This window comes from Notamacropus eugenii, chromosome 4, assembly GCF_028372415.1.
Source record: "Notamacropus eugenii isolate mMacEug1 chromosome 4, mMacEug1.pri_v2, whole genome shotgun sequence".
Taxonomy (NCBI): domain Eukaryota; kingdom Metazoa; phylum Chordata; class Mammalia; order Diprotodontia; family Macropodidae; genus Notamacropus; species Notamacropus eugenii.
In genome coordinates, this window is record NC_092875.1 from 103043286 (window position 1) to 103065846 (window position 22561).

Below are 22561 nucleotides of genomic sequence, written 5' to 3' on the forward strand. Positions count from 1 at the left end.
GTCAGTGTATCTATCAAGCCGGAATCCTGAAGATGAAAAGAAAAAAAGTTAGAAAGAAAAGGTACCTCCTCTTTCAATTTAGTCAAGAGAAGTTAAAGTTAGAAGACTCTAATATATCTGGATAGTTTAAAATCTTATTTGGTAACTAAGTAGAAGAAATATTATATCTGTTTAGAATAACCTGGATGAGGGTGTGCACTTTACTATGACTTATCTGTTATTAGCAACAGAAATTACTTGGAGAATTTGTTTGGAAACTTCTCATAATGTGAATTTTCTGAATAGTCTATTATATTGACATTGCTATTTCTTTTGTTACTGTGGTTAACTTTCAAACTTGAGGATAAAATACATAACATGACTGACCTTCACCATGGTAGGAGACAAAAATAATGATTAACATGTAATGGTCATTTTTGTTATTTGAATTAAGTTTGCTTCTTAGGGTCAAGCTTTGAATTCCAGAGTTGGAAAGAGCCTAAGCAGCCAGTGAAACCAACTCAGATCCCAAGGAGAAACGTCCACTACAATATCACAAACAGCCATCCATCCTCTTCTTAAAGACCTTCAATAAGGGTGAATTCACTCCTTTTATGAAAAGCTCTAATTGTTACCTAGCAGATCTCAATTTGCCTCTTCAGAGTGCCTGTCTTTTTTCTCCATTCACATAGCCACATGCTCTCATTAAAGCCCTCATCATCTTTCACCAGGAATACTGCAAAACTCTCCTTATTGGTTGTCCTTCCTCTAATATGTTCCTTCTATAAGAACCTCAAGAAGCTTTTTCCAATCCTTCTAAGTTTTTGGTATTTCCCTTCATCCATTACTTTTTATTTCTTTTGTAAGCATTCGGAATTCACTTATTTGTATACCTAAAGTTTTCCCTCAGTAGAATGTAAGTTCCTTGAGGTTAAGGAATTTCATTTGTGTGGGTGGGTAGCTGGCAGGAATCCCAGCCTACCACAATGCTAGATATAAAACAGGTGCTTAATAAATGCATAATGAAAGTAACTGAATCTTTTTTAAAAAGCTGCTGATTATTGGCATGAAGAGAAGCGTCAAATACCAATATCAAAGAAGACTTTTCGAGGAAAGTCTAAATAAAAAGTTTAGCTACTGATGCTGCACTATTCCCCAAATACTTCCCATGGTGGATAACACTGTAATATTTCCAATGATCATCAAATCACTATGAAGCCTGCTCAAAGAAATCTATATCACTATATAATAGGTTTATCTATTCCATATTGAAAAACCAAAGAGAAGAAAAAATGTATAATGTTCATACAGCTAGACAAGTAGTCTAATATACTACAAATGTTAACGAGTTGTATAAGGGCAATGAGCTGGGTCCATAATTCAGTAAGAGGGAAAGATCTGGTTGAGCTTTATCTGTGTAATTGTGTAGTGATTTCAATGATGCCAGACTAGTCCCTCTAGCAAAATCACATTTCTTCAACACCAATATTCTCCTAGTGATATTATAATACACCAAGATCTTGGAAGAATCTAAACTAGCTAAAAGTAACCTCAAAACAAAGAGAAAGGTACGTGATGGCATACGTAGGCTGCACATATTATCACTTGTGACTTTACATGACAAGTGGCAGAAAATAAAAAAAAAAATCATAGACAATGCAAGATGGAAAGGAAGTACGTTGTTTATTTATCAAGAAAGTAAGACAAAAAACATGGATAGACAGAGCAACACCGTAGTAATTCAAAAGATTAAAAGAAACTGAGGAAGGTTTCTAAACACAATGAATGGATTTGCCATGGAAAATTTACTGAAAGATGTGGATAAGAATAACATAAAAAGAGAAGCATTGATAGGATTGCAAGCTACATGATGAGGCACTAGAGGACAGCTTTTGCAGAGTAAAGGCTTGATTTTATTCATTAAAAGTAATTCATGCAAGTTAGTTCTGAACTTACAATGACTCTATCAGAGTCATCTTTGGCTTTATACTACAAAGAAAAGTTCTGCTGATACTCTATATTAAAAAGGAAAGTTTGACACTATAAATAGGTATGTAACTAACACCAAAAGTGAAGAGAACCAGAATGAAAAGAAAAAACTCATTGGCTGGAAGCACTTCTTCTATGTCCCAAGCTACAGCATACATATCTATTACTGCTTTACAATTCTCCATTTACCTAGGAAATTATTATAATAAATTAAGAATTATTAGTTACATGTCAATAATTACAATTTAATTACATATTGGGCAGGTAGGTGGCACAGTAGAAGAATGCCAAGCTTGGAGTCAGGAAGAGTTTTCTTGTGTCAAAATTTGGCCTTAGACACTAGCTATTTGACCCTGGGGCAAGTTGCTTAACCTTGTTTGCCTCAGTTTCCTCATCTGTAAAATGAGCTGGAGAAAATGAAAAACAAACCACTTCATTTCTTTGCCAAGAAAATCCCAAAGGGGGTCTCAAAGAATTGGACATGACTGAAAATGACTGAACATGAATCATTATATATCAAGTTTCCTAACCAACACTGGGATAAACTAATTCCAATTCACATATATGCTTACAATTATTAAACTTACACAAAAATCTAGAATTTATTTTTTAAATTAATTCAGACTGGCTTTAAATTAAATTCAACCTAAGAGATTGGAATTATGGAATATTAATCTATTCTAGAGGGACCTAATAAGTCATTCAGTCCAGAGTTTTCAACTATTTTGGATAAGTAAAACATCTAAATACTGTACTGTGACTAAGGGCTTCTTAAACTTCCACGTGACAGTTCTGATGCTGGGAAAGAGAAGGGCACAGGGTCAAGTGATAGTCCATTTTTAAAAAAGTCTACATATTTTAAAGTAAGATTTTTGGGTAGTAAAAATCTTCGACATTGGTGAAAAATTTTGGCAGATAGCTGTACTGGTTGGTGGTTGGTACAACACCTAAAGTACAATCTTCTCATTTTATAAATGAAAAAATAAAGGCCAAGAGGATCTAATGTTTGATGTCACACACTGAGTTTACGATATTAATTTTTCTCCCTTGAGAAAATAACCATTTCATTATAATCCATGGTTCATTCCTCTATCCTCCCTACTCCCTCCAACACTATAGACTTATATGAACTGAATCCAACTATAGGGACTGACCCAAGATGGAAATTTTGTTCTTTAACTCATTTCCCTCAATTGTAAGTTATACCAGGAACAATTTCTAAACAGAACTTCTAAATTTCTACAAATGTGGTGAACAGGGTCCTATGGCTCCTATATAAGAACTCAAGGTAACAAATATTAGGTACAGCAAAGTGTTCATTTTATCCCACTGGAAATACATAAGATACAAAGAATATACAAAATATAAAAATACAAACTCACAGTTTCTCTTGAAAATAAAAAAATAAAATGTACTCACAATACCACTTTTCAGAAAGCATTAAACTTGGCCACCAGCAGGGCAAAACTCCAATGGATTCTGGTGAATTCACTCTTTACCCACAGTTCTATATACCCCTCCAAAACTCATATTGGCCCCTAGAATTTGGATTCCTCAGGAAGACAAATTTTGGGACTGCTGGATATGTACCATCTTTGTAATCTGTGTGGTCTGAATAACTAACATACTGAGGGGTGGCAATTTACCATTTGGTATTTTGGCTATATCTTCTCAGAGAAACAAACTATTCAGGAACTACATTCTCTTTAGAATGTTGGGTTCCCAGATCTCCAATTTGAGTTCATTATCAAGGAAGTCCCTAAAGTTGTCAATGGCCAAGTAATGACTCTTCTCTGTATAAAAGGCTAGATTCCAGGACTACCACATTTGGGATTCCCCATACAACTACCCCACAAGCAGGTGCTGCCTAGGAAATCTCTTTTTTCGGGTCTGAACACACTACCTAGGAAACACAAAGTATGTTGAGGTTAAGAAATGTATCCATGACAAGGTTCTCTCTTTTGTGTAGGGTGGGCAAGCATAACATATATTTCTATGAGGATCACCAAAATATTCCACCACTGATTACTGTTATGTCTTAGGCTAGGAAGGTTAAGTATCACATCCTCCTCTACTGGGCTGAGGGGGAAAAGAAAGCTATGGGATAACACATACAATGTTCATGTTTCTATACTCCAAAGGCAATTGGTAACAGTTCCTGAGGAGACTGTGCACATATGCAAGCATCCCTACCATCCTCTACTTACGCCTAAACTAGAACACAGATCCACTATGCTATACTCTGGCCTGTCCTCTAAACAAGAAAAAGTAAAGAAGGAAAGGGACATGAAATGGTGACAGCAATTTGCCAGCTCTCTTTTATGGTTCTGTTAACAAGAGTCTGATCTCCTAAGAGTCCTGGCTAGAAAATGATCTTGAAATATTAACAATCCAAACCATCCTTTTAATTCTCAAAAAAGTACCAATGAGTTTATACTCTTACTATACTCTTTATGGAGGCAGTAGGCAGGAGAGAAGTATTTCATCAGGTTTATTAGGGAGTTCATCAAATTGCTCATGGCATTCCTCCAACAACCCATCTCAGGTTATTCTTATTTAAATGAGTTTATGAGTTTTTGGTTATACTTTGTGTATTAATTTAAGCGTGGTGGCCTTAATAGCCACCACAGATGCATCTCTAGCAATATGTTTATTTTCCTATACAACAGTTCTAGATAAAAGGCAGGGGCAGAAAGGAAGGGGTATCAGGTATCATTCTGATTCTGCTTGACTCTTCCTTAGAATACTACCTGGAACATAGAAAGCACTTAATAAAAGCTATCTTGTTTTATTTGTGCTAAATGGGCTATCATATCTAACTTTTCTCAGATTTTATTAATGTCCTTAACTTCATTCTTGGTTGGCTTTAAAATCTGAGAGATGCAAATGGAGGTCGCTCACTAAAACAGTTTTACTGTATTTCCTCCTGTAATTCATTTAACTTTCTCTTTAGGTATTTGGCTGATAAGCCATTTGGTGCACATGTTTAGTACTGGATACTGCCTATACAGTACCTTTTACCAAAATGCAGTTTCTGTGGTCATCTCTTTTAATTAGGCCTACATTTGCTTTTGCTTTGTGTGAAACCATAATTGTTACTCTTGCCTTTCTTGCTTCAGATGAAGCATGACATTTTGCTTCAACTCTTATTTAGCTTTATGCGTTTCTTTCTATTTCAAGTGTGTCTTATAAACAACATATTTTTGGATTCTGGTTTCTAAATCATTTTTTGATCCACTTCCATTTTGTGGGTGAGGTCATCCCATTCAGTCAGAGTTATAACTGTTAAATGTGTATTTCCCTCTATCCTATTTTTTTCTCTTTATCCTTCTTCTTTTTGCCTTCACCTCAAAAAAAGTTTGTTTTGCTTCTCAACACTGCCTCCTTTAATCTACCCTTACTCAAATTCCCCCTCCCTCCTTTTCTCTCAGTCCCTTCCCCTCCTACTTCCCTGTTAGGTAAGATGAAGTTTTGTACCCAATTCTACGTATTTGTGTATGCTTTTTTTTGTTCTTCTCTCCTTTAACCAGTTGAGAGTGAGGATCAAGTATTGCCTCTTTCCCCTTCTGTTTTATAAACTTTACCGAATGTTTCTTTCCTACCTCATTCTTTCTCTCCCTTCCCCCTTTATGCTAGTTTATCCATCTTTCTCATTCTTTCATTCTTATTTTGAGATCATTCCAACATAATAGACTCACACCCATGACCACTGACTAAAGAGATTCCTTCTAACTTACCCTAGTGATGATTAAATTCTTGGGGGTTACATCTGTCATCATCCCATACAGGAATATAAATAGTTCAACCTTATTAAGTCCCTTATGATTTCTTACTCATGTTTATCTTTTACTCCTTCCCTTGAATCTAGTGTTTGAATGTCAAGCTTTCTGTTCAGCTTTGATTTTTTCATCAGGAATGCCCAGAAGTCTTCTATTTTCATTACATGTCTATTTTTCCCCCTGCAGTTTTGCTGAGTGGATTAATCTTGGTTTCAGTCCTAGATCCTTTGCCTTCTGGAATATCATATTCTAAGCCTTCCATTCCTTTAAGAGAGTGATAGCTGCTAAATTGTATATGTGTGTGACTGTGACTTCACTGGATCTGAATTGTTTATTTTTGCTTCTCTTTGACTTGGGAGCTCTGGAATATGATTATAATATTCATGTAAATTTCATTTTGGGATATTTTTCAGGAGGTGACTGGTAGATTTTTTTCAATTTCCACTTCACTGTCTGGTTCTAAAATATTTGGGCAATTTTCCCCAATATGTAATCTCTTGAAATGTAATGTCTAGATCAGGGGCAGGGAACCTGTGGCCTTCTAGGTCCTTGGGTACAGCCTTTTGACTCAGTATAAGTTTTACAGAACAAATACTTTTATTCAGGGGATTGGTCCTATGAAGTTAGGATTCAGTCAAAGGGCCTCACCTCATGACCTAGCAGGCCACATGTGGCCTTGAGGTGGCAGGTTCCCCATCCCTGGTCTAGACTTTTAAAAAAAGATTGGCTTTTACATAGTCTAGTAAATCTTAAATTATTTTTCCTCAATCTATTTTCCAGGTCAGCTGTTATTCTGATGTGATATTTCACATTTTCTTTTATTTTTGTTTTATTGTTTCTTGACATCTCATGAATTCATTAACTTTTAGACTTATCCAATTCTGATTTTTAAGGAGTTATTTTCCTTAGCATTTTGGCCTTTTTTCCAAGTTGTTAATTCTCTTTTCATAATTTTTTTATGTAACTCTCATTTCTTTTCTCATTTTCCCCCCTACTATTGTTATTTGATCTTTTAAAAACAGTTTTGGTTCCTCTTCCCTTTTATAGATTCCTTGCTTTAGATTCCCCTAAAAATTCTTGTTGGGTTTACATGCAATCTACCATTTTCTTTGAAGCTTTGCTTTTAGATGTTTTTAAGTCACTGTCTTCTGTCTTTACTTTTCCTATTACTGCAGAAAGTTTTTGTGGCCAGATTCTCTGCTGTTTTGTTGTTTGCTCACTTTTACAATTTACTTCTTGGCTTTGGACTTTATATTAGAGTTGGGCTCTACATACCCCTGAGGGTGGGGAGAATTTCTAGCCAAGGTTCCGTCTTTAGTGTTCTTTTGCTGCTTTGGCAGGTACTTTGTAAATTTTCAGTGTTCCAAACTGTTGTGATTTGGGGAGATTTCTGGTCCTGTGCTCTGATTCTTACTCTAGTAGGGGCCTTGCTCCCTCATGGCTCTCTTCTCTATTCCCTGGAACTGTGATTCAGAATTGGGTAACAGGTACCAGAGCTGCCATATGGCACCCATTCCTCATACCAGTGAGATCTCTTTCTGACCAGGTGTTAAGTCCCTTTACTGCCCCTTGCAGTTGAGCCTTCCCCACTGCTATTGCACTGACAACTACAGCCAGGTATTCTGCCACCACTGGTGCCTTTTCTGTAGCACTTCAATTCTAGTCATCTCCTGCCCCAGCATCTGCAGACCTTTATTTCTATCTTTACAAGTTATCTTAAACTGAAATAAAGGACTGAAACTTTTAACTGATTTTCCTGTCCAGGATTCAGTTTGGTTTTTTGGAGGGGGAGGTATTTTGGAGGGTGTGTGTAAATGCTGCTTTTACTCCACCCCCCTGATTCTATCTCCCCCGTTCTCCGACTGATTCTCTTGCCCAATCCTCATAGAAGAAGTTCCAAATTTCTTTTCCTCTTCTTTCCTCTCTAGCCTTTCCCCTCTTAGTTGAGGTGCTTGTTTTATACGTTATTGGGAAAAAATCAGCATCAAAATTCTCCTCAAACCTTATGTGACATGACCTCCCTATTACTTCTCAACATCTCTAAATGCCTTGATGTCCTTACTCCATCCTCTTATTCTATACTCTAGTCTCTTACAAAGAGGGGCACCTTGGGGTAGCTAGGTGCTGCTGAGCCTGGAGGCGGGAAAACCTTTAGACACTTAATAGCTATGTGACTTTGGCAAGTCACTGAGTCTGTTTGCCTCAGTTCCTCAACTCTAAAATGGGCATAATAACATATCTCTCCCAGGCTCATTGTGAGGGATTGAAGGAGGTAATATTTGTAAAAGTGTGCACTATCTGGCATACAGTGTCAGATAAATACTGGCTCTCATGATCATTATGACCTGCTAGTCTCTGTCAAATCTTCTACTCTTGATTTCATGCCTTCACATATTCTCCAGCATATAATTACCATGTATATGCCTTCTTACTCTCTAACCTGAAATCTCTATTTATATGTGCTTTCACTGATGCCTACATATACTGAAGTCTCTCCTATTCTTAATAAAAACCTCACTGGAGTCTAACATCCCCTCAAACTATCATACAATATCTATTCTTCTCTTTATAGTCAAACTCTTAAAATAAACTGTTCTTATTCTCCACTTCTATTTCTCTTCCTTCTCTGACATCCTCAGTACTTTGCAATTTGGATTCTAACCTCATTACTCAACCGAAGCTGCTCTCTACCAAGTTCTCAATGCTATCTTAATTGCCTAGTCCAAAGGCCTCTTCTCAGATCTTATCCTTTTTGACTTCTCTGAAGAATATGGCACTGCTATTCTTCTAGGTGTTTTATATTTTCTGCGTTTTAGCAACACTTCTCTATTAGTTCTTATTCTACTTGTCTTACCATTTCTTTTTATTTTTTTCCGTAGGCAAAAGGCAACTAGAATGGGAAAGGACCTTGAGTTTATGCCATAGGGATCTTTTGTAGAAACCAAGCATTTTTTTTCTAATAGAAGACTCAAGGGAAGAGATGTGACTTTGTTACTTCCTTACTTAACTCCAGTGGCTTCCTATTAGCTTTGGGATAAAATATACAGCCCTATTTAGCATTTAAAACCTTTCACAATTTTGTCTCCATCTACCATCCCATTCTTATCATATAGAACTCCCTTTCAAGCTTTCTTTACTCACGCCAAACTCTGTTATAAACAATGTTCTACATCTTGTTTCTTGATCTTTAATCTCTTTATATTTATTCTATAGATACTTCTTTATGTACTTATCTTCCCCATTAAAATGTTATCTCTTCTCAAGGAGTTTCATATATTATATTTACATCCTCAGTAACTAGGACAGTGTTTCACACATAACAGGCATTTAATATCTGTTGACTGACTGATAGCTACTTTCAAGTATTTAAAGGGCTAACATATGGTGGTAAGTTTAGATTAGCCCCAGAGGGCAAAACCAAAAGAGATAAGATGCAATGTGGCAAATTTAGAATGGGCAGCTAGGTAGTACAGTGGATAAAGAACTCAGCCTGAAGCAAGGAAGACTCATCTTCCTGAGTTTAAATCCAGCCTCAGACACTTACTAGTTGTGTGAAACGATATGTTTTTTAAAAATGTTTGCCTTAATTTCCTCATCTGTAAAATGAGCAAGAGAAGGACATGGTAAACCACTCCAGTATCTTTGCCAATAAACCCCAAATGGGGTCACAAAGAGTCAGACATAAGTAAAAAAAAAACAAAACAAAACTGAACAGCAAATTTAGGATACACATTAAAAGGAAAAAAACTTAAAATGCCTACTTCCTCACAAATAGAGCCATTCAAAAGGATAATGAGCTATTTCAAGAGGTGATGGGTTCCACCTCTATAAAAACTGGTACATTCTCATAGGGACTCCTTTGGTGTATGGATGGACTATATATCCTTTTTACCCTCAAATACTATGGTTTTGTAAGTCTATGTAGGGAGAATCAGAGACAATAGATGTATAGGTGTAATATTACGTTAGTACATTAGAGATATTATAAGAATCAAAGGAAGGCCTCCAGTATATTGAGTATATTCTCCACCACCCTGGTTCCCAAACTTTTTTGCGGCATCTTTTGCTATGAGAAATTAGAGAACACTGAATATAGACACTTGAGTATATATAAGTTTCTCTTCTATACAAATAGAAACTATTTTTGTTGAGTTATTTGAGAATGAAGGTAATTCTAACACACATTTGAGCCCCTTCCTGTTTTTTCATCTTGTGTAATATTCGTGTGTTTTAACATTAAGGCATATCTTTAATAACACAATACTAAAATTCTGTGGCACATCTAATGGAAATAATGATCTATTAAAATGCCAGGGCCAATCTTTTGAGATCCACTGTTCTGAGAAGAATTTATAGACTATCCCAGTGAAAATCCCATAATATAAGAAGTCATGTAGGGGCTTTGACCTGTGCTGATAGAACCACTTTACTCTGAAATGGATTATTCAAGAGCCTCCTACTTGGTCTCTCTGTATCCAATTTAGTTTCACAAAGCTACCAACTTGATATTCTTGAAATACAGATGTGATCAAATCAATCTCCTCATAAAGAAGCTTTAGTGACTCCATATCTGTCTCCAGGTAAAATACAAGTTCTTCTTCTTTACATTTTAAAGGCCTTTCCTAATTTTTTTTCTAGACTGATTTTGCATTACTCACCTTTCTTCTACTTTATAGTACTATCAAAACTGGTTATCTTACTGTTTTGCATAAATAACATTCTCCCACCTCTTTATTTTTCCAAAGTCTGTTCAGATGCCTGGAATATTATGCCCCATCACCTCTATCTCCCAGTGTCACTGTCTCTCTAGCTACTCCCTTCAAAGCTCAGCTAATCTTCCTAATTAGTGCTCTACTCCTACCCCATGAAATTACTTTGCTTTACTGTATTTACCTAATCTTTGTATATGTTTGAATTGTCCCCTACCCATTGAATGCAAGCTCCTTAGAGGGCTATTTCATCCTTGACTTTGTGTGAGCAGAGACTAAAAGAATGCCAGGCATACAGAAGGTGATTAACGAATATTAATTGAAAGCAAATCCACACGTATGAGATCATAAATACATTTAAATAAGGTTCTATTTTACTGATTAATTCACAACTATACAGCAAGGTTTAGGGTTCACATGGAACGTTCTCCTCAAGTAATGTAAAAATAAGTATTATGACAGCATTAAACCCGTTTGAGAGATGAGGAAATTGAGTTTGAGAGGTAAAGTGGTTTGCCCAACATCATGAAGCTCCTTAAGTGTTGGAGCTAAAGATCAAGTCCAGGCCTCCTGATCCCACATCTGGACCCCTTTCTTTCCATTATTCTGCCTTTAAACACTAAAAAAAATGACTTCACAGTAATAAACACCTATATTCTTATAACACATTATGGTTTACAAAGCATTTTCTTAAAGACAATTCATGAAGCTGTGCCTTGTTATGAGATAAGCATACTAAAGAGAAGTTAAATGACATTGCTACTCATCATAGAGACAATGAATGGTAGTAGGGGGAATCAAACCCTGGGCCAAGTCTACTCATCTTCCCACTCCTCAGAGACAATACAACTGCTGGATTTGAAATCCGAGGAGTCCAAAGCCTAGTTCTACTACCCATTAACTGTGAGACTACTTCACTAAGCCTCAGTTTTGTCTGTAAAATGATGGGGTTTGGCGAGATGACCTCTAAGTTTCCTTTCTAGTCTAAATTATGAATTATATTGTGAAGCTCAACAAATTCTTAATAATATTATATTTTAGAAAAGATATTTGTATACTGGAACATCAAACTATGCAAATTAACTTGGTGAGATTCCACTGAATTAATTATTACAGATTACTCAGAGAAGGCCTTCCCAGGATCCATTACTATGGATCCTGTCAAGAAGTACATTTAAAGGGTCAGAAATTGCATAAATGTCATTTCTATTCTGTTTGGAAGACTATACAGACAAATATCTGAACCAACATTTTTAGCGGTGTCTTACAATTAGAAATAATCTGGAGTTGGATAGAGAAAAGAATATCCATCTATGACTCAATAAACACCTTCTAAACATAAGGACTTGAAAGAAAAGAAAAAAAAAACCCTTTAGCCACTGTAGAGGTAAAGATTTTTAGCAACCTTGTCACACAATCTGCATTTTGGTAACAAACCTCTTTCCTTGGCATGTTAACTCTCGGCAGCATCTGTCACTGCTATGAATGGTTGATCATAAGTACCTCTGTAGTCATCTTGATGCTATTAAGCAGATGGCAGCGCTAAATCCAAATGATGTAGTACACATCCCTGGTGGACTTTGTTTCCATATACTAGCATTATTCTACAATTCCTTAGTGATAAATCTCATGTATTCTAGAGAACATTAAATAGGGAACTGACAGTGGCAATTGATTTATTAGTACTGTCTTGCCTTTGCCCTGTTGTTGTCTTCCTAAACACTTGTGTAGATCATGCATGAAGATTCCAACTGGTAAAAGAGGCAAGCCTAGTATTCCTATATAATACTTTTGGGGAAATTAATACTATTTACTTTCAAAACAAATATATTTCAGTCTGAGAACACAAAATTCTTCTTGTGGGCAATGCATGCGTTGTTTGTAATGTCTGGTATCCTCTTAGTACCTAGCCCAGTGTCTTGCACATAACAGTGTAGCACATTTATTGAAGGAAAGATCCTGATATAAACTTTAAGTATTTTTTTCTTTTCTTTCTATAATAGGATACCTTAATTACAAGGATTTTCCTGACAAAATTACTTCAGTTCTAAAATTAAAAAGTTCTAATGACTATTTCTGAGTTTCTCAAAACAATTTGGAGGAAATTAAGGCACAGAAGCAGTTATGACAGCCATTCTGACAGAAGCTTTCAGTCAAACCCATTATTATGGGCTGTTGATATCTACACAGCATTAGCATTTGCAAAGGTTGTCTGATCAGCCTTGTCTGATCAGGTAGAGAAAAATTCATTTTCAAAAAAACATTCTTGAAACACTGAATCCCCACATGGATAAACATAGTGGAAAATCAGAAAGGCAGGTCCAATAAAAAAATGTCCTTGTTTAATGAATGTTAACAAAGAACTTCTTGGTATATTATAACTTATAGAGGTGAAATGGTATACCTTTGACTTGGAATTAGGAGAAACTTAGATCCAAATCCGGTTCTGACATCTATTAGGTGTGTTATTAGGGTCAAGTACTTTAATGAACTTCTCTGAATCTCAATGTGCGTATAAAATGGGAATGCTAATTTAGACTCTAATGAGATTGCTGTTTGGAAAGCACTTTGAATTATATTAAACCTTAAGGTTCAATATAAATGTGACATTATGATTTTATTTTAAAGGCACAAGAAATCATCACTGATATTTAAACCCTGAAAAAAATTTAACCAACTTAAACATTTTGAAACAATAGATCATAATTCCCTACATAACAGAAAGTCCACTATGATTTTCACACTTATGTAAGATAGCTTCAAGAAGCAAATAATAAAATAATGCTAAAACTACCAATAGAGTAAAATGCACAGCATATAACAACAATTTTAATCTTTTTACATTCCATATTCTGGGCACTGAAAAGGTACCAAAAATTATCATGACTGATTATTTCCATCCTATTCTGATTATATATTTCAATTTAACTATGCTATGTATTGTCATAGATATTACAATTTTCCAAAGTTAAGATAAAGATTCTTTTGCTTTTTTTCTTCCTTAAATTCTGCTAAAAATTTGAATAATCTTAATTTCTATTTATGCAGTTTAATCTTTTGGCTTCTAATTTGAAAGTCAAACAAATGCAAACCCCCAGAGGCCCTTCAAATGTCAGAGACTTCATCCTCCTACTTCTATGTGGTGCTGTGCAGAGCAAGATGATTTGTTACATGCTACTTTTACTTGGAAACTAGGACTATTAAGTGTTATATTTTCCTAATTTTTTAAAAATAGTGCTCACAGTTCTAAACACATGGCTTCCACTGAAACTAGAAGGGTTTTGCAAAATTAAGTGAAAGTATTCAAAGATTTTTAGATGTATTCAAACATGAAATATGAATGTGCATTAGCAGAGGAACCTGAATAGCAACAATCTTGCCTTTTTTGGCATCCCTAGAACTTAGAACTTATGCATGGCATAAGGCACTAAATAAGTGTTATTGACTACTAACTCTAGAAGGGGTCTCCTAATGTGTGGACAGAAAAGGAGTACATGGACTGTCCACTGGTTATTCCTTGCCCTTGTTATAGCAAGTTTAAATGCTTTATAAAGTGAAATAAACCTTGCTGAGTTTAAAACTAATGATATTTTAAGTTTTAAGAAGAACATTTTCAAATGTGGTACATTAAATCCAATGCCATACCTTATTGTGCTACTGTTTTTGGTGACAGAACAGTATTCAATTTCCTATATTGCTCTCAGCTTTAAGTTATAATGGTCTGGAATTGACCCAAGGAAAGTTTTGGGTCAAAGAGATTTCTTAAAGTATTTTCCCCTTCCTTCTTGAAAACAATTAGTAACTAGAGGAAACTCTGCTTTAAATCACCAATAATAAACGAAATACAAGTCAAAACAATTCTGAGGTGTTTCTTCATGTCCACCAAATTGACAAACAATGACAAAGATGGAAATAGCTAATGGTTTCTACGAACAAGTGAATACGAAGACCTCTGAGAAACATGGGAATTCTTGTATGGACTGATGCAAAATAAACTGAACTTTATAACCATAAAAATAAACAATGGCTCAAGAACTGAGAAGGCCCCTCCTGATCTCTCCAGCAACTAGTGCTAACCTGCAAAACTATTTTGTAATTATTCTGTACATACTTATATACATACAGATCTCATGCTGTATAATACAATATGAACAACATGAGGGTAAGAACCTGTTTCATTTAGGTCTTAGTATTGCAAAGTACCTAGTACAATACTTGGTGATATATTTAGTAGTGTTGGTTGACTGACTGGCTGTAAGTATTTGGAGAGGACAAGCATACTCTTAGTGGAGTTGTGAACTAGTCTAACCATTTTGAAACAAAATTGGGAATTATGTTAAGGAAGCAACTAAAAAGTCCACACCTTCTAGCTTAGTCCATACTTCACTTCTAGGCATACAAACTTCCCAAAAGTCAAAATGTTTATAAAGTGAAAATGTTTATAAAAGCAGCGTTCAAAGCAACAAAGAAGAAGTAATAAATGAGATGCCCATTTGGGGATGGATAAACAAAGTGGGGCACATAAATGTAATGTGATATATATGTATGTATATATGTATGTATGTACATGCTGTAAACATGATGACTATAAAGAATTCTTGAAAGAATGGAAATACTTATAATGGCCAAAACTGGTCCTCAGGAATTGTCGTAAAAATGTACCTCTGCCTTTTTTTCTTTGGCCAAGACAGCTAATTAATGTTTATATAGAGCTTTAAGATTTGCAAAGCACTTTACATGCTAACTCATCTGATACTCACAACAATCTTGTAAGGTAGGTAATATTACTAACCACATTTTATAGATAAGGAAACTGAAGCTGACAATGGATAATTTGCTGAAGGTCACACAGCTGTCTGAGGCAGGCTTTCAACTCAGGTATTCCTAAGTTCTATGTACCTTTGATGTCTAAGTAGAGGAGCAGGGCTGTTGAGTATTACATAAACAGTCAGGAATAGCAGATATGTTCGTTTGTTTGGCTGAACTTCTATTTTTTTTTCTTTAGTTATTTTCTTTTCTTCTTTTTAATCTTTGTTATACAGAACAGTATGCTTGATAGGTGAGGGGAGTCAGATATATTTGGAAAAGGACATGATATAAACATACAAGCTTACTTTATAAGATTTAAGGACCCTAGGGTCTCTCTCTATCCTCTTTAGGATTTTTGCACACATTTTGCACACTAACTTCCTACTTATGATTTCTACATATCATAGTGAAGGGAAAGGGTATGGTAGTGAAAGTGCAAGAAATCTGGGTTCCAGTTCCAGTTCTATCACCTCAAATAAGTTAAGTGAATCACCACATAGCAAATATAAAAGGAGGGTCTGGGACTAAATGATTTTTAACATCACTTCCAGTTCTAACTTTCCATGTTTCTAAGATGGTATCTTCCCCCTTGTACTAAAATAAAGTCCACATAAAGACCTCAAAACTTGAAGATAAATTTTCATTGCCCTTTTATTTTTGCAGGAATTAAAAAAATTTTTGGCACAAAAAAAAGAGAATAAAAGAAAAGCAGTTCAGCAAAACTAAACAACACATCAACCAATTCTCTTCGTGTATGTGACACCTTACCCCAACAGTTCCTCATCTCTGCTAAGAAGCGAATGATTGCATTCTATTATTGGAATATTTCTTCATCAAGGCTGAGTTTTGTCATTCTATTTTCATACCAGTCAGTTTCCATTTGCATTGGTACGGGCACTGTTTTACATTTTTTTCCTGGTTCAGTTTGGCATGGTAAGGTAAGAAATAATGCCAGGAATACTAAAGCTCATACTGAGCAGAGGCAGTCAAAGAAAGGCACAAATAACAAAAAGGGTTTGCTTTTTTAATTTTAATTTTTAAAAATTCTATTGGGAGAAAGATGACAGTAAGAAAAGAAGAGAACCTTTCCTGGAGGCAGATAGGATGATGATAACTGACTACAAAGAAAAGATAGAGCTATTCAGTTCTTTTATTTTCTCTTCTAAGGAAAATGATCTTTGGACTATGAAAGAATCAATTACTCAACATGTCATTGTACTAGGAGCTAGAGATATAAAAATAAAGAATGAAATAATCCTTTCTCACAAGGAACTTACATATTAATGGAGAAGACAGGTATATACATCAGTATATGCAGAATAAAGAGAATGAATGTAAATAAATACAAACTAATTAAATACAAGGTAGTGTGAAAAGGAGAACACTTAACATTTTCCCCAGTTTGCGGAATCAGGTAAAGATATTCTTGTAGATGGTAGCACTTTAGAAGCATCTAGAAAGAAGAAAAGGCTTCTGAGTACAAGATGAGACAATGCATTCCATCTATGGTTCTGAGTGCATGAAAAATGGGAGAATAGTTACTGTGAAGTCCAGAAACAGGAGATGGAGAGTCTCATTCAAGGAACAAAAAATGAAGATTAGACTACAGAGTGGGAGAGTAATATTTATCTAGGCTGGAAAGTCAGGTTGGGGCTGGGACATGAAGAGTTTTAAACCAAGAAAGCTTATTATTTTATCTAGAGGCAGCTGTGAGCTGTAGGAGTTGCATGCGTAAGGGAGTAATAGGGTTAAGATGTATGTAAGGAAAACTACTTTGGCAGCTATGTGGAAAAGGGATGGATTAGAGTGAAGAAAAACCTGAGGAAAGGAGACCATTTACGAGGCCATGCGACAATGCAGGCTGGAGTTCCTGAGAACTTGAACTAAGGTGGTAGCTGTGGTGGAGTGAATGGGTAGGATGTGACGGATATCACAGAGATATCAAACAGCAAAGCTTGGCAAGTGACTCGGAGTGTGAAGTGAGAATGGGTGAAGAGCAGAGGATAACAATGAGATTATGAAGTTAGGAAGCTGGTGTTGCTTTGGAAAGGCATTAGGAAATTTGAAAGAAAGAAGGTTTGGAGAAGAGGAAATGATAATGAGTTCAGCTTTGGATAGGTTTAGTTTGAGAGGTCTTCTAATGTGGGAAGCAGGACTGAAGCTCAAGGGAAAACCCAAGGCTAGCTATGTATATCTGTGAATAATCTAAGATAATGCATGTAAAGCTCTTTGCAACCTTAAAGTGCTACATAAATATCAGCTGTAATTATTATATGCACAGAGATGACAATTAAAACCATGGGAGCTAAGAAGTGAAGAGAAGTTAGGGCAGAACACCGAGGAACATCCATAGTCAAGGGATATCATGATGTGGACTTTGACCCAGAAACGGAAATGGAAGAGAGGTCAGTAAGGCAGAAAGAGAAGGAGACAGTGCTACCAGAAAAACTCAGAGTAAGAGGAGAGAGTGGTCAACAGTGTTACCTACATGCAGCAAGGTAGATTAAGGATGGAGACTGAGTAAAGAAAATGAAATATGACAAGAGACTGCTGTTAATTTAGGAGATATGAATTTCAGTCAGTCAACATAAAGTGCTTACACTTGTCAGGTACAACACTAAATGCCAGGAATTTAAAAAGAGGGCAAAGCAAAACTATCTCTGTCCTCAAGGTGCTTGAATTCTAATAGGAGGTAAGGTGCAAACAACTACACACATTCAGAGTAGACAGTAGATGAAAGGTAATCTCAGAGGGAAGGTTTGAGAATTGGGAGGCTGAGGGAGGAGATGAACCCAGAAAGGTCTTCTGAAGACAGAATTTGAACTTGAAGGAAAGCAAGGAAGCCAATAGGTGAAGGTGAAGAGATCATTCCAGGCATGGGGAAGAGAATAGGGAAATCAGAGTGTTACAACACTTTGTTACAACACTTGTTGAGAGACAACAAGAAGCCAAGTATTTTAGTTGAGTACTAAGTTTGCATCCTGGTTTTCAAAAAAGGAAAGAGAAAAGAGCCTGCAAAAATAGGCCTGCGAATCCTGACAAAATTCTAGAATGTATTATGAAATAGATGGCTAGCAGTCTTAAGGAAGCAGTAATAACTAAGAGTCAGAACGGCTTCAACAAGGATAGGCCATGCCAAATGACCAGTATTCTTTTTTTTTTTTAAACTAGATTAATTAAAATGATATGGGGAATGCTATACATATATTTTATCAAAACATTTCATCAACATTTTCCCCAGCCCATATGATCATCTGATGAAAGCTCAGAATATCTTCAGAGCTGCAGAGATTCTCAGGGGGTATTTTTAAATTTTAATTTTTGTTCAGTCATTTGAGTCATGCTTGCCTCTTCATGACCCCATTCAGGGTTTTCCTGGCAAAGACACAGGTGTGGTTGCTATTTCCTTTTCCAGAACATTTTACAGATGAGGAAAGTAAGGCAAACAGGGTTAAGTGACTTGCCCAGGATCACACAGTTAGGAACTAAATGAGGCCAAATCTGAGGCTGGGTCTTCCTGAATCAAGACCCAGCACTCCATCCACTGTGCCACTTAATATCATATTTTAGGTCCAGATAAATTTTGATAGGACTTTTTCATGTCATTTGGGTAATTCTAGTGCTTTTTCTCTGTGGATTATCTCTAATTTAGCCTATAAGTAGCCTATCTGTATGTTGTCTACAGCATTAGACTGTAAGCTCCCTGAGAGCAGGAGCTGTCTTTGGACTTGCTTTGTACCCTGGAGATTTAGCACAACTCCCAGTACCTGATACTTAGTAAATGTTTACTGACCCGACCTGACTGATTATTGAATAAAAAGCTGACTTAAGAGTTGAAATAAATCTCAGAAGTCATCTAGTCAAACTCTTAGTGGAGGCACAAATTCCAAGGGCATCCAATTTCTACTTAAAGACTTCCAGTAAATTGACAAGTCTTAACATTTTCTCATGTGGTGATCTTATCAGTTCTCATGGATTCTCTATGAAGATGATTTCCAGATTTATTTATCTAGTTTAGTCTCTTTCTTGAACTTCGGTTCTGAATCATCAATTGCTCATTAGACATCTTGAACTGGATGTTCTTATAGCCCTCTCAAGCTCAAAAGAACAAAACTAGTCATTACTTTTCCTCTGAAGATCACCTCCCTCTTCTGAATTCCTATTTGAGGGCACCACCATCGTCTCAGTTACCCAGGCTCACAAGTTAGATACGATTATTGACTCCTACTTTGAATTCGGCCAACATTTCAAGTCTGTTAGCAAATTCTTACATTTCAACTTTTACAGTATCTCTCCTATATATCCTCTCTCTTTTCTGACACAGGCACAATCCTATTATAGGCCCTCATCACTTCTTGTCTAGACTATTCCAATAGACTTGTGATTGGTCTTCTTGATTCAAGATTCTCTTCACTCCAATCCATTCTTTCCTCAGCTACCAATGATTTTCTTAAAGAGCAAATCCAGCCATGTCCCTTCCCTGTTGCCTCCAGGACCAAATATAAAACTTTTTTTGGTATTTAAAGCTCTTCACAACCTGTATTCTTTTGACCTTTCCAGTGTTCTTCCAATTTACTCTTCCCTTTGTACCTTCTATGATCCAACTATGGGCAGGGACTGTTACTGCCTTTCCTTACAAGAGTGCCTGGCATATTATAAACACAATAAATCTTTGTTGAATGACTGATGAGATTGGCATACTTTAAAAAAAAAGAAGCAGGGCAAATTAATTACTTCCATTTTATAGGGAATAGCATACAGGAATCATAATTCTAAGCTTGGTGGTCTAGTTAAATATTCTGTGGCTTGTTACTTTATTTCTCACATAAGACCAAAACTGTGGTTTGGACAGTACTCAGTTTCAGGAACAGTAAGTAAGGATTGATCCTTACCTTTGTGCTGGGGTACTATAGCTGTTATCATAGGAGTCATAACTTTGCTCATCATAAGCAGTGCCATATCCATCATCATACTCCTGAAAAAATATTAACAGGAAAAGCATGGATAAAAATTCTAACACAATAAAATCCTGGAGGAAAAAGATACACGTAATAAAACAAAATTCCTTGGCTCTCCATGGATATTTAATAAAACAAATAGGACTCAAAAAGCATCTCCATAAAGTGATCATGTAGGGCTTTGTATCTAAAAAGTATTACCAAATACATTTAAATTTAAGAAACAGTGGATAATTATTGCATAATTTATTAATTTTAGTGCTACTTTCAATTTCTTAGTTCCCCAGGCTATTTTACTGTCTTGAACTGTTATCTAACTCAAAATAGTCTTAGGGCATCACTTCAGCAAAGAGATATTATTAATATGAGTGTGTATAATGATTATAAATAAAAGACAAGTTTTACATGTTGGTGTATATAACTGAATTCAAATGCAGACTGTTACACTAAATCCCAAAAACAGACAAAAAAAATCACTGCATAAAATAACAATTTTATTTTTAAAGCCTGTTGCTATATATTAGATTATGATTGGCATGAAAACGAAACTCTCAAAATAACATCAGCTCCCATTTATATGTTTTTAAAGTTTCCAAAGCACTTTCTGTACAAGACATTCAGAGGTGATAAAGTAACTTGTTTAGGGTCAGTCATTATCAGGACTGGGAACTGAATTAACATCTCTTGGTTCAAGGGTCTCATGATTCCAAGTTCAGGGATCTTTCCATTTCAGCCCCTGACTTTTAAAATTATATTATGTAGTGGGGACTGGCCAATGTTCCTTGTCCTGAGTGCAAGCTCAAAAGACTGTGTCTGCAACTCCTTTAGGAGAGTTGATCCTCCTTCTGTAAATACATAAAGACATGTATCGGGAGAAAGGGAATGGAAGTGGGGAGAATTCTGTTCCTTAGGTAGAGCATATGGTACAAGTATACCATGATTATTTGCTGACCACTTACATTATGATCAAGAAAAGCAAAAGCCTTTTAAATGGCTGCTCAGCTGTAACTAAGTGTGTGATAACAAAGGACATGTGAAACAGATTTCTCCTTCCTTCTGGCCACAAAGTATTAGCATGAGTCTAAGCTTGGGGAAGGAACAGAGGGCATTCTCTCCACCATGTCTGAGTGCATGGATTCCCAAGGAAATCTGGGTCTGAGGATGAGGCCACTTCTTGTTTTTAATCTCCATCTTCATGAGATATGGGATATTGTGAGAACTTGAGGAATTGGAAGAGCCAGTAGAGGACCCAGTTAATCCTGAGAAAGTGATAGTCTTGAGGATACATGTTTGAACCGGCCAAGGAATAGGGTGCCCTGGCATCCAAGATGTCATATTCTAGAAGCAACAGAACTAGCTACTTGTCCAGCACTGTGTATACAAATAATAATTGTCTCTCTACTCAAAGAAGCCACATTCTAATGAGGGAGACAACATAATATAATGATGTTCAGACAAAATGCAGACAGAGTAGTGGAAGGTAATCTCAGAGATAAAACATTGTGAAAAGGACTCTTGTAGAGGTTATGATTAATGATGAATCTTGAAAGAAGTTAGGAGGGAGAGTATTAAAGGTGTGAGTCAGGAAATGGAATGTTATGAGGAATAGTAAGAAAGCCAGTGTAGTAAGTTGTAGTGTGTATACAGGTTAAATAAAGTTTAAGAAGATTGAAAATATTCAAAGAAGCTATACTGTGGAGATCTTTGAATGACAAAGAGATTTCATATTTGATCCTGGTGATAACAGGGAGTCACTAGAATTTATTGAGTGCAAAAATGTGTGGTGAAATGGTGAAATTTACGATTTAGGAAAATTACTTTGGTAGCTGAAGGGAGGATGGATTGGAATGGGGAGACAGCTGAGGCAGGAAGACGAATTTAAAGGCTACTACAGTAGTTAAAGAAAGAGGTAATAAGGATTTGTACTAGTGTTGGCTATGTGAATAGAGAAAAAGGGATGTAAAGAACTCTTATCTGTGTCAGTAGCTGTGTGACCAGGACCATGTATGATCTATAATCTCTTTCTGCCTCAATCAACTCTTTAAGACTGAGTTATAGAGAGACTGCAATTTGCTTTGAGTAGAGTAAGTTGTTTTATGGGCAAAATCTTAGGTCTTTTAAATATTGTCAGGTAGTACATAGTATTATTTAATTAGAATGTGTAGATTATTTTGCTTACTGGATACCTACTGGATATTTATTTTTTTTTTAGAAGTACTGGATTACTGGATATTTAATTTTTTTAGAAGTAGAAATAAAAAAAAAATTCAGCTTAGGTGTATCCAAGATTTTATTTTATTTTTCATTTTGCTTTGGGATGAATTTTTTACCTATATTT

General features: G+C 35.8%; 1 protein-coding gene across 5 annotated transcripts in view; it reads right to left on the reverse strand.

The window, feature by feature from the left end:
- KHDRBS3 (KH RNA binding domain containing, signal transduction associated 3) overlaps window positions 1-22561 on the reverse strand; it is a 309488-nt gene that overhangs the window by 41075 nt on the left and 245852 nt on the right. For all 5 annotated transcript variants that reach the window (XM_072602997.1, XM_072602998.1, XM_072602996.1 and 2 more), the window contains exon 7: window positions 20158-20240. In XM_072602997.1, the coding sequence (XP_072459098.1) occupies window positions 20158-20240 (83 nt within the window). The remainder of the gene's footprint in view (window positions 1-20157; window positions 20241-22561) is intronic.